At 35.0% G+C, this 12,142-nt stretch overlaps 1 protein-coding gene across 3 annotated transcripts in view; it reads left to right on the forward strand.

The window, feature by feature from the left end:
* LOC120413627 (zwei Ig domain protein zig-8-like) overlaps window positions 1-12,142 on the forward strand; it is a 292,919-nt gene that overhangs the window by 228,397 nt on the left and 52,380 nt on the right. For 2 of the 3 annotated variants that reach the window (XM_039574537.2, XM_039574538.2), the window contains exon 2: window positions 3,372-3,628. The exons of the other annotated variant lie outside the window; for it this stretch is intronic. In XM_039574537.2, coding sequence (XP_039430471.1) covers window positions 3,559-3,628 — 70 coding nt within the window. In that variant the 5' untranslated portion in view covers window positions 3,372-3,558. The remainder of the gene's footprint in view (window positions 1-3,371; window positions 3,629-12,142) is intronic. 3 annotated transcript variants of the gene reach the window in all.

Here is a 12,142-nt window from a genome sequence, read left to right on the forward strand (position 1 = left end):
CGATTTTCAACCTCCTACAAAGTTTTTTCTTATCTTATTTTGCACATTTTGACGATTAGTTGACATATAATACACTTCACTGAACAAGTTTCCTGAACTGTTATTTAAAAACTCCACATTAATAAGAAAAGAATTTAAAATAAAAAACTTAAAAGTGCAAAACAAAAAACTCAGAAATTTTACGGTTTTGTCGCTCCTTGAAGTTTTGGAAAGCTGAAAAATTGTCCTGTAAGTCACTTGAGCAATTCTCTACCAAAACCGGAAATGGATTTGATTAGTTTTTTTTTGTGGGTGCCTTCCCTATGACCAAAGAAGCTATTTTGTGTCATTGGTGCACCCATACAAGGCTCCATAAATTTTGGCAGCTGTACATACAAAGTTGTAGGACTATTGAGAAAAAATATGCGCACGGAAAAAATGCCAATAATATAATTAACAAAAACTAAATTTCCCAAAATATATATTTTTTGATTTTCGAGATTTTTTGATATGTTATAGGGGACAAAAACCCGCAACTTTTGAGCCATAGAAAAGTATGGTCACCGCGTTATGAATTTGCAGATTTTTTGATAAAGGGCCTCGTTTTCAATATATAGCCACCGCAAGTAAGATTTTAGTGAAATATTTGCAGTTTTTGATTTTTGCCTTCCTCACCTTACTGAGGAAAGGCTATAAAATCACTCGAAAAATGAACTTATTAATTTGACCTCGTAGACCCACATTCACGTATACATATCGACTCAGAATCATGTTCTGAGCAAATGTCTGTGTGGATGTGTGTAGGTGGGTGGACAAAAAAATTGTCACTCGATTATCTCCCGACTGGGTGAACGGAATTTGACCGTATTAGTCTCATTCGATCCGTCTTGGGGTCCCATAGGTCTCTATTTAAAATCAGCAAATTTAGTTAAGTACTTCAAAAGTTATGCTAAAAAAACGATTTTGGCGTATGTCCGGAAGATTGTAAAAAGGGTGTTTTTTGCAAGAAAACCTATCATGTTATACATTTTCAGAAAGGTATTAAAAAGACCTTTCCAATGAGCCCAAAACATTGAAGATCTGACAACCCTATCAAAAGTTATTAGCACTTAAGTGTTATTTATACACTTTTTGAAGGCCGGATCTCAGATATTTCAATGAAAATGATGCCCGGGTTCATCATGCGACCTGTCGTTAGTTAGATAATCGAAATACCTTTCAAATGAGTTTAAAACATCGAAGATCTGACAACCCTATCAAAAGTTATTAGCACTTAAGTGTTATTTATACACTTTTTGGAGGCCGGATCTCAGATATTTCAATAAAAATGATTTCCGGGTCCATCATGCGACCCATTGTTAGTTAGGTAATCGAAAGACTTTTCAAATGAGTCTAAAACATCGAAGATCTGACAATCCTGTCAAAAGTTATTAGCACTTTGGTGTTATTTATACACTTTTTGGAGGCCAAATTTCAAATATTGTGATATAAATATTGTCTGAATCTTCCATGCGAACTATCGTTGAATAGGTTTTTTATCAGAACTTTCCGATGAGCCAGAAATATTGAAGGTCTGCGAACCCTATCAAAAGAAACGAGTAATAAAGTTGATTTGTTAAACATGTTAAGGGGGAATGTTGCTATTTTTACTGAATGTATTGACTTCATGAATGTGAGGAAGGCACCAACCACCTAAAGGTGGATTAAGTAACGTTTTTAAATAGTGTCCATGAGTGAACTGTTATAACAATCTTTTGTCAAATGTTCAGAAAATTTGCTTTAAAATTGTCTAGAGTTTTTTTTAAAGGTCCTACATAAAAACAAATGCAACACAAAAGCTTATAGGACCTTTTCAGAAATAACTCTAGAATTATGAAATGACATTTTCTCCTTTGTTAAGGGAATGCACGATCAATATTTCATTCGAATTAATATAGTTACCCCATAGTGAAATTGGGATCTTAGATTGTCTTGGACACTGATGAATGCAAATACGTATCGTACGTGTCAAAATATTATAATTAATAGCGGAATTAAAAGGAACAATTCGTCTCTTTGTATTCAAAGTAATGCATTCTGGTAAATCGCGCAACCGAACGACAATAGATTTTTTTTTGTTCGAAATTACGATTATCTGATTTTTGAAATTTTCAAGAAATTTGTTTTAGTTACAGTTCTTGAAAATACTTTTCATAATACAAATCTAAAGTTTTTTTTTGAAAAGGTCCTTAAGGGGTACATCAAAAATCAAACCATCCACATTAACGACCCCCGGGTCTTTTGTGGTCTCTATTGCAAGTTTCTGCTCGAACCTAGGAGTCCGAAGGCTTTAATGGGGAGAGCACCCAAACCTCTTTCTACTCCAAGGAACCTTCCACCCCAGTGTTTGAACTGACGACCTTTGGATTGCGAGTCCAACCGCCGCCAGCGATTCCACCGGAGTAGGCTTGGTTTGGTGTGTTGTTTGTACTTATGGCATGGAGACGACTCCTACACCTGGAATGACTTAACGGCCTAACAACCAAGGCCGGGGCCGACATTTTACTTCCTCATCCGATGGAAGGTTGGAGCAGATGGGAAACGAACGGGTTACATACATGTAAATCGTCAAAAATGTCAGAGGTTGGTATGAGTACACATTTAAACTTTTTTTTAAATCTTTTTGCAGGTAATTGAAATATACATTTTAATCTATTAACAAAATAAATATGAAGACATTTGGATGTACCATTGCCGAGATATAGCTATTTTAAGTTAGCAGTTTCAAAAAACGGGTGCCACGATATCTCAACACTGCTTTGACCAAATCGGCTCAAAATTTTGGTGAAGACTCGTTAAACCGGTCCTGTTTGTATGACGAAGCCCATTTTTCAAAAACTTAATTTAAAAAAAAAGATAAAAATATTTTTTTGATTTTCATATAAAAAAATCGACAGTTTTTGATTTCTGTATTTTTTAAAAAACAAAAATTTCAAAATTGGGCTTCATCATGCACACGGGATATGTCTTGAGAGTCTTCACCTCAAATTTCAGCCAATTTGGTCCATTTCATCTCGAGATATCGTGGCACCCGTAAATCAACTTGGTGTTTAGAGAAAAACGTTCACAAAGTTTGACAGTTCGCTTTGCGCATGGAAAAATTATGAACTTAAATCGTCTCTTACTCAGTTCAGTCACGAAATATCTTCATGAAACTTTCAGGAGTGATTGAAAATTATCTTTTTAGTGAATTAGTGATTTTTCTGGAATATGAAATTTTGTGATTTTCTACATGTATGTTAACCCCTTAAAACATATGAAACACACTTATTTTAAGGACATTAAAAAAACTCTAGAAATTGAAATTTTGGTTAACTTTTCTGAAAATCATGTATTTACATTTTTTTTTTCAGGTATGACAACGCTTGATCCGAGCATCACCCACAGAAATGCAATTATTTAGTGAGTGATTAAGTGAGAAGGCTGAATAAACGACGGTATAAAGAAAAAACAAAACAAAAACAAGCGTAAATGCATCCTCCAGCATCAATTGGCAAGTGCAAACCCAATTAAACCGACGGCGGAGTGCGTGGCGGAAAAATGCATAGTGCAATCATCAACGGGCTGTTCCTGTTAGCGAATTTGCATTTTTGCCAACACAAAGCAAACGGTGAGTACCTGCGGGGTGGAGCGGAGGGGAAAGGGATAAAAAACAACAGTTTCCCCTTGAGCTGTTGCAGCAGATTCTGCAAAACTTTGCAGAAGTGGGGGAGAAAAAAAAATCAGGCGATTTTTTTGATGATGCTTATTGAAAGTTTCACCTTTTTGAATGCTTGTCTGGATGTTGACTGAAATGAAACCAACAATTCTCGGGAGCGTTGTTTTACCCTGCAGCTGAACAATTTTTTTTCCACTTAACCGCCTGGGGCCTGAATAAATAGCGAAGCTGAATTTTAAAAACAAACCCACCACCGGATGCAATTTCACCAGACATGTTGGTGTTGAGAGGAAAATATAGTTTGCTCTGTATGTTGTTTCTTATTAAAAAGACATGACTCAAAGTGTTGTATTGCAAGCGATTAAAAAACAGTATTGAGTATTGCTGTAAACATACATTACCATGTAACAAACATGACTTTTTGGCGGCCATTAAATTGGATTGTTCCAAATACGAGCTTGATTGGAAGTGTTTGTGCGGCGCATTGCATTTGAATGCAATTAAAAGATTTTTTTTTCAAAACAAAATATTCTCGGAAACTTGGCACAAGCTTTTAAAGCTTTGAAAACGTGCAATTAGTTGCATACTTTTTACTGGTAATCATTTAGACTAAAATATGAACAGGGGCCTGTACACGGAGAGACCGGCCAGGGCAAAACTAAGAAAATCTTGGTTAATGTAACTAAAAGTATGGGTCAATTTTTTACACAGCATATTTTCAACAATCGATTGTTGATTTTGTTAACCCGAAATTGCTGACCACCAGTAACTAAAAGTAGCTAAAAAAATAGTTGGAATTGCCATTTTTGTTGGTTAAATGGCCGAAAAAAAATCTAGCAGTCGACTGCTAAAATATTTTTTTGAGAAATTTAACTAAAAATTTGTTGTTTTCAGCTGAAATATTGTGGAATATTATGTGAAAAACAGGCTGGACCATATTTTTCAACTATTTTTTAGCATTTTTTTGTTGTATCTACCGAAATATTTTTGCAAGCAGTAAATTATTAAGGGTTTATAACCAAACGTTGCTTAATTAAACAAAATCAATGTTCGTGTCGATATATATTTTCTTTAAATATCTAACGATACAGGCTGGGCTGATTTTTTAGCTATATTTTCAACCAATGACTTACTTGAAAACACAAAAATATTTTTTTTATTGAATTTGCAGTAAATTTTGTGATACTGCCTCGTATACAAATGCTGGGTGTTTTTATATTCGCATTTGTTCTGGCGGAAATCCTAACTGTTTATACTTTTTTTTTCATGAAGTAATTAAATTACTGGTAATAAGTATACGAACAAAACTTTTTTTGCAAAGTGTTTTTATAAAACATGTTTGTTTGAGTTTGATTAATGTTTTAAATGATTACCCTGCATAAATCTCAAAAAATAATAAAAAAACATATTAAAAATGTTGTTAAAGATACAGTATGTAAAAAAAGTATTTACACCCCTTGGGCACTATGCACATTTTGTGATGAAACATGTAAAAAATTAAAGTTTGACAGGAACCTAGTACTACGTTTTGTTCAGAAACTCATGCCAAACATTTTTCTACAAAAAGCTACTGAAAAGATGATTTCTATAAAAAGTTATATAACAAATACTATTACGAAAATAAAAAAGGTGCAAAAAAAGTTTGTACACCTTTTGAAAAATTAACATAAATAATGTTATTTGTTGACAAATCACCATAAATCCAGTCTCCCAACTCCAAATAGGTATCCTTGACTGATTAAAAAAATAATTTGTATTGAATATAAAGTTTACTAACTACTTAGTATAAAAGTTTATATAACTCTGGAAATTCTATATAAAACTTATCTAAACTTAATTTTGCAAACTTTTAATTCAACTAAATGTCAATATATTACCATAGAATTGCTAAATAAACATTTTGGAGTGGGTATAACACCGTTTTGAGGGTATTAGTATCGATAGAATAGATTTTTCGTTGGAATTTCGTACCAACCCGGAATTACGTCGTAGGAAAATCCGCCGGAATCCGAACCGGTACACGATTCACAAGTCAACCTATGTGGAATCGGAAAGGACATAAAATTTCCGATCTTTTGATACCCAAACATCTAGGTTTTCTTTAAAACCTACGTTTTTAAATACCTGGGCAAGAAGTAAGTTTGATCCACGAGAACAAAAATTACGAAATTTCATACATTTTTGGCAGGTTGCTCAAACGAAACCATAACAACGTTTTTGCTTAGGTATTTAAAAACGTTGGTTTTATAGAAAACCTGGATGTATGGGTATCAAAAGATCGGAAATTTTATGCCCTTTCTGATGCTACATAGGTTGACTTGTGAATTGTGGACCGGTTCAGATGCCGGCGGATTTTCCGACGACGTAATTCCGGGTTGGTACGAAATTCCAATGAAACATCTATTCTATCGATACAAATACCCCCAAAACGGTGTTATACCCACTCCAAAATGTTTATTTAGCAATTCTATGGTAATATATTGACATTTAGTTGAATTAAAAGTTTGCAAAATTAAGTTTAGATGAGTTTTATATAGAATTTCCAGAGTTATATAAACTTTTATACTAAGTAGTTAGTAAACTTTATATTCAATCCAACTTATTTTTTTAACCAGTCAAGGATACCTATTTGGATTTGGGGACTGGATTTATGGTGATTTGTCAACAAATTACATTATTTATGTTAATTTTTCGAAAGGTGTACAAACTTTTTTTGCACCTTTTTTATTTTCGTAATAGTATTTGTTATATAACTTTTTATAGAAATCATCTTTTCATGAGCTTTTTGTAGCAAAATGTCTGGCTTGAGTTTCTGAACAAAACGTAGTACTAGGTTCCTGTCAAACTTTAAATTTTTTACATGTTTCATCACAAAATGTGCATTGTGCCCAAGGGGTGTAAATACTTTTTTTACATACTGTACCTACTAAAAAAGATGTTCAATTTAACATGAATTCCTGAAAAATAGAATGCATAATTTTCACCAAGTTTTAAGCTTTTATTTTTATTATTTTGTATAAAATAAGGAGTTTTATTCACTTACCATCGTTGTGAAATCATCCGATAAGTCATCATCTACAACGGTTTAAGATTTAGTTATTTTTCTGTTGGTTGGACACATAATTTTCACAAAGCGAACATTTTTGCTGCAAATAGACATATTAAATTTATTAGTCACTTAATAAGAAATTCATGTTCGGCTATAAACTGAAAATAGAACGTAAGTAAATGTCAATATCAATAATGCTACTTACCAAGTTTATATTTATTTGACTACTTTTGGCAACACAAATCCATTGCATTTGATTTAATCTTATATCATCGTACTCCGATTCCTGAAAAAAATATTTTGAGTTTTACTTACCTGTTTATTAAGCAGTCATATTGCAACCAAATTTTCAAGATAATAATTATTTTCTTTTATATATTTTTTTGATATTTTCCTTCATCTTTATTTTTTATGTTAACATTTGTACGCATTTCTATGTTTTTTATAATTGATGATTCTGACAAAAAATAATGGTTCATTAAGATTTTATCCGTCGTAAGCACGAAGCATTTTAATGATTCAGTTTTCTAATAAGAATCACATTAGATAAATTATTGTGCAAAAATAAAGCCATACTTACTTAGATAAACCAACATTTTGTTAAATTTCCCTGGGCTGCTCTAAAAATAAACTCTGCCGTGAAGAGTTGGCCCGCATCTCCCTTCTACAGCCCTCTCTTTCCATCAAACATTCTTATAACGTGTTCAACTCACTCGCATAAGAAGTCCTCATGGCGAAGGTCGTCCTCTTGCTCTTCATAGTTTATCACCTGTAAAGAAATCATCAACAAACTTACCTACCAATTCCACCTCCCCAGTTGCAACACTTTGATTTGCCACTTCAACATTAGCCAAATAGTGTGATTTTCACCTTTCACATCCTCTCACTTCAAAATTAACAACACAAACTCAACAAATCGACCGCTCTCGTTCGAATCATGATTTCAAATGACAGACGTAAACAAACCCAAGTTCGGGTTATTAAATTAATATTTAATTTTGGTTATTTAAACTGAAAATTGGCAGTAACAAGTACGTTTTTGTTAAATTTTACGAAAGTAAAATCAACAATTTTGATTGTTTAAATTTCTGGGGACGGTCTCTCCGTGTAAGTATGCAAAAACTAATGTATTTTTCCAAAACAATAAAGTTTGTTAAAATTTAAGCATAAGCATAAAGCATAAGCATAGGTGCCCACCCGCAGTTGCTACTCCGTTATTGACCAGGACCTCCAGAAGTTACACCCACGAGCCGTGGAAGATGAGTGGGTGCTATCTTTCCTCGCTTCGCAACTTCTCAAAGCCCCCATCATGCTGATCAATACCGGCGCCGGCCACGACCAGTGGTAGGGTAACGGGGAAGTGGATGGGAATGTTAGTCCGATACTTGAGTGATAGAGACCGCCCAATCGACTGCTTCTCCGACAAAGTATCACATGAGTTTTGAGGGGGTTAGTAGATGGGTATGAGGTCAGGATTCACGAGTGGCAGTGATGTGACCATGAGCATTTTGTTTATCGGTTGAAAATTTTAAATCTTAGGCAGCCGGCTGCGGAAAGATAAATAATTGATTATTTAAAAAGTTTGTTTCAATCGAACGCGTGCCAACCGAGCAGTAGCGCTATGGGCTGGACTTATCAATATATTTTTACTGTTTGTACAATTTAGATAACGCGAGCAAATTTCAAAAATAGTGAATAAATGACGCTTTACTCTTCATAAAATCGATAGATTGATAAATAAATACTAAAACTGAAAGTTGGAATAAATTTTTACGATCATTTACGACGAAAATTATCGCGAAAAAACCGGACTGTACGTCCCAAGAAGCACTGCACTTATGAAGGCATTATTCAATTATTATGACCAATCACCCCATGTACACAAACAGCGACACAAAAGAGACGAAAATTATCACGAAAAAATAGGACTGCGCGTCCCCAGAAGCACTGCACTTATCACAATAAAGTTTGTTAAAATTTATAAAAAAAAAAGCTAAAAAAGGAAATTGACTAAAAAAATAGATCGCTGCAAATGTTTTTCAAACATTAAAAAACGTCTCAAAATAAATCAAGAAATCAGGGAGCAAAAATATAATTTATTCATAAGCATTGAATTTTGAAAAATAACGAATTGAAAATGATGTTATAAATATTTTTTACACTTTTAAATTTGATGTGTGCATAAAATCTTTTTTAGTCAGATAAAAAGTTCAATAAAAAAGATGTTTTTTGCCCCCTAATTTTTAAAAAATATGATTAGGGGTTAGTGACAAAAACTTGAAATATTCTGTTTTTTTTGTCTTATGACAAAATATTAATTTCGAAGAAATTCTTGTTTCTTGGTTGAACCTTATTAAAACCGAGCAAAATTGGTCAAATTTAGAAGGTTCAATAAAGTTACAACAATGTTATTCAATTATGATGGTATTTTCGAAAAGTTTGAAGCATTTGCTTTGTTGTGACAGGGTCATAAACATTACCTTTTAGAAATTACAACTTTAACTTCAGGCCTTCATACACTTTCAAACTCAGTGGGATCAATTCCACTAAATTTGCAAATATTCTAAAAGTGTTTTGTGGTAACATTTCAAATGAAACACAATAAAAAAAATCATGGTGAAATTACACCTGGGAACAAGTGCATCTGAATTTATTTACGGTGTTTGATGATTCGGTCAAAATTGCATAGCAACGGGAAAATGTTGAACGAAGTATCAAATGATATGGAAACGATTCGAATAAGCCAATTTAAAGGTTCAAAAGAAACAGATTTCAGGCAAAACAAAGCCCCTCCATCAAAAACCATCCCGAGTGCAAAAGTGAAATTAATTTTCCCATCACCAACTTTCGTTCGATATTAATTAGCTTTCCCCCATTCAGCAAATATAATGCGACGTAATAATTAAAAGTACGCGATGTACGGGACGTTAATGGGTTTATATTTTACGGATGTTTACGTTTGACTGGAAAATTTATCTGCTCCATTCGCTTTTCCTCCTTCCCCAGTACGTTCGGCACCGAAACATACAATCCATTCAGGAAATAATTGAAATTGTTTTTCCATTCGCCGCCTCTTTTGGCTTGTCTGTGAAGGCTTTTCTTTTTTTTTCGGGAAAAAGTTACTGTGAGGTTTTGTTCGAGGGAAAAATGAATTTTAGCAACTTTTTCGGTCAATTGGGGTTAACTGAGCTTTGAAAAATTAAAATGTTGAATATTTGTTTAACATTTTATTCAAACTTGATGTTTAAAAAATCCAAAATTTAATAGATACTAATTTGAACCCAGTTGGCCCCGTAATCTATTTCGCACTCGAGTGAACTTCGAAGGCTTGCCTGGCGGAGGAGCCACGTGGTAAATGTAGTCCCATTATGTCGGATCCACCTTCCCGGGAAAACCGGACCAAATGAGAGCTCCACCGCGACCAACGGGGTTGGAAAAGGTGGGGGGTCAAACGGTTCACCGGCCAAGATGAGGCCATGCGAATCGGCCAATAATTTATTTGCTTTCTTCAATTTGCAAAATGAACGCAGAAAAGAAACGAAAAAAAACTAGTAGGTATTAGCCTCAGGTCTTGGCCAATAAATAACGATTCGAACATGGCAAAAAGATTTATTCCAGGGGAGGCGGGAAAAAGTTCCGAGAACATAAGTGTATGCTAATCCCATGATGAACTTCCCTTACGAGGGGGCGGGGGGGCTTGGGGGGGGGAGGGGAGGAACAGTTCTAGGAGTTTCCCCTCTGCTGCTGCTGCTCAATCGGCTCAATGGAGCGGAAAATGCTTCCTGCGATTTTTCTTCGTTTTCCCCTCGCCCGGTTCCACCACATTCTTCTGGGGCAGACTTTCATTTCCATTTCCTAAAAGCAATAAGACAAAACTAATCATGTCAGCTGCTGCTGCAGTGACGGGGAAAGGATTTGGTTAAGCTGGAGAAACGGCTAACGGTCGTTTGGTCGTGGGTGGAGTGTAACTTCCACGATAGTGACTACGGCTAACTTTTAGAAATTGTTTTTGGACGTAACTCTTTCTGAATTTTGAAAATTTACGGTTGGTATCTTTTCAGCATGAATTCTAATAGATTTATTAGAAAAACATAACCACAGAGTAGTTCTCCTCAAAACCCATAAAATGTATTCACCTGTATTTAGGTCGTTGCAAATATTTTTCAAAGTTTATGCCGCAACATTAATTCTAAAAATCATGGGGCATGTTTTGACCGAGCCACGTAACCCAGTGGTAACGCTTCCGCCTCGTAAGCGGGGTTCAAATCCCGGCTCGGACCAACACAACTGGTGATCTTTTCTCTTCTGGAATCGATTGCTTAGTAAAGGGAAGGTAGTGTATCGTCACAAACTGGACCTTATCACGACACCTTAGGGAGGCGACCTATGGAATGTTAACATTAACCTTAACATGTTAACATTAAGTTGAGAATGAAACTGCCACTGAATCCGCTTTGTAAATGCCGGCCCCGATACTCTTTAAGGGTGTTCCCCTCAGGAACTGGGAAAGATTTACTTTTATGGGGCATGTTTGTTTAAATGAACTTCAAAATTTTATTAAAAATAGAGGTTTTATCAATTGAAATTAATCAAAAATGCTTTTTTCTGCATCGTTCAAATTTAGCATTTTTGGGCAGGTTTCATATATTTTGATTTTCTATGAACAGCACCACAAAAAAAAATTCGTTACTCTCAGAAAAAAAAAACTAGACAGGTGTTCATCCCACGTTGGTGATCCCAGGTTATCGATACCCTCCAGAAAAAAAAACATTTGTTTCAAAAAATCATATCTCTTAAGGCATAGCATAGCATTGGTGTCTACCCGTAGTTGCTACTCTGTTATTGACCAGGACCTCCAAGAATTGCTCCGTGGACCACAGATGAAGAGTAGGAACCAATCATCACCACTTCGCAACTTTCAAATGTCCCTATCATGCTAGCCAATCACAGCGCCGGCCACGACCAGTGGTAAGACACGGGGGAAGTGGATAGGAATTTTAGTCCGATACTTGAGTGATGAAGACCGCTAAATCAGCTGCGTCTTCGACAAAGTATCACGTGAGGTTTGAGGGTGTTAGTAAGATGGGTGTGAAGCCAGGATTCACCGTGGTAAGTGATGCGGCCGGTCAAATCTATTTATAGTCCTTAATTCTTCGTATGTTCTTGAATTCATTTTTGAAAGCTTTCCAATTCGGTTCACCAAGCTTTTTGTGGTGAATTCTGGTCGTGTTGAAAGTTCAATATTCGCCTAACAATTATGCAACCAGTGTCCTTGAATTCAACTTGCATTCAATATTGCATTTTCCTGTTCTTAGGTTCACACAGATTCCAATCAAGTTTCTTGGATTCTTATAGCATTCTTAATCCTTCTAGACAACTAAGCCTCGATGGTCTGGTGGTTAGCATTTTTGTCTGCT

Source organism: Culex pipiens, chromosome 2, assembly GCF_016801865.2.
Source record: "Culex pipiens pallens isolate TS chromosome 2, TS_CPP_V2, whole genome shotgun sequence".
Taxonomy (NCBI): domain Eukaryota; kingdom Metazoa; phylum Arthropoda; class Insecta; order Diptera; family Culicidae; genus Culex; species Culex pipiens.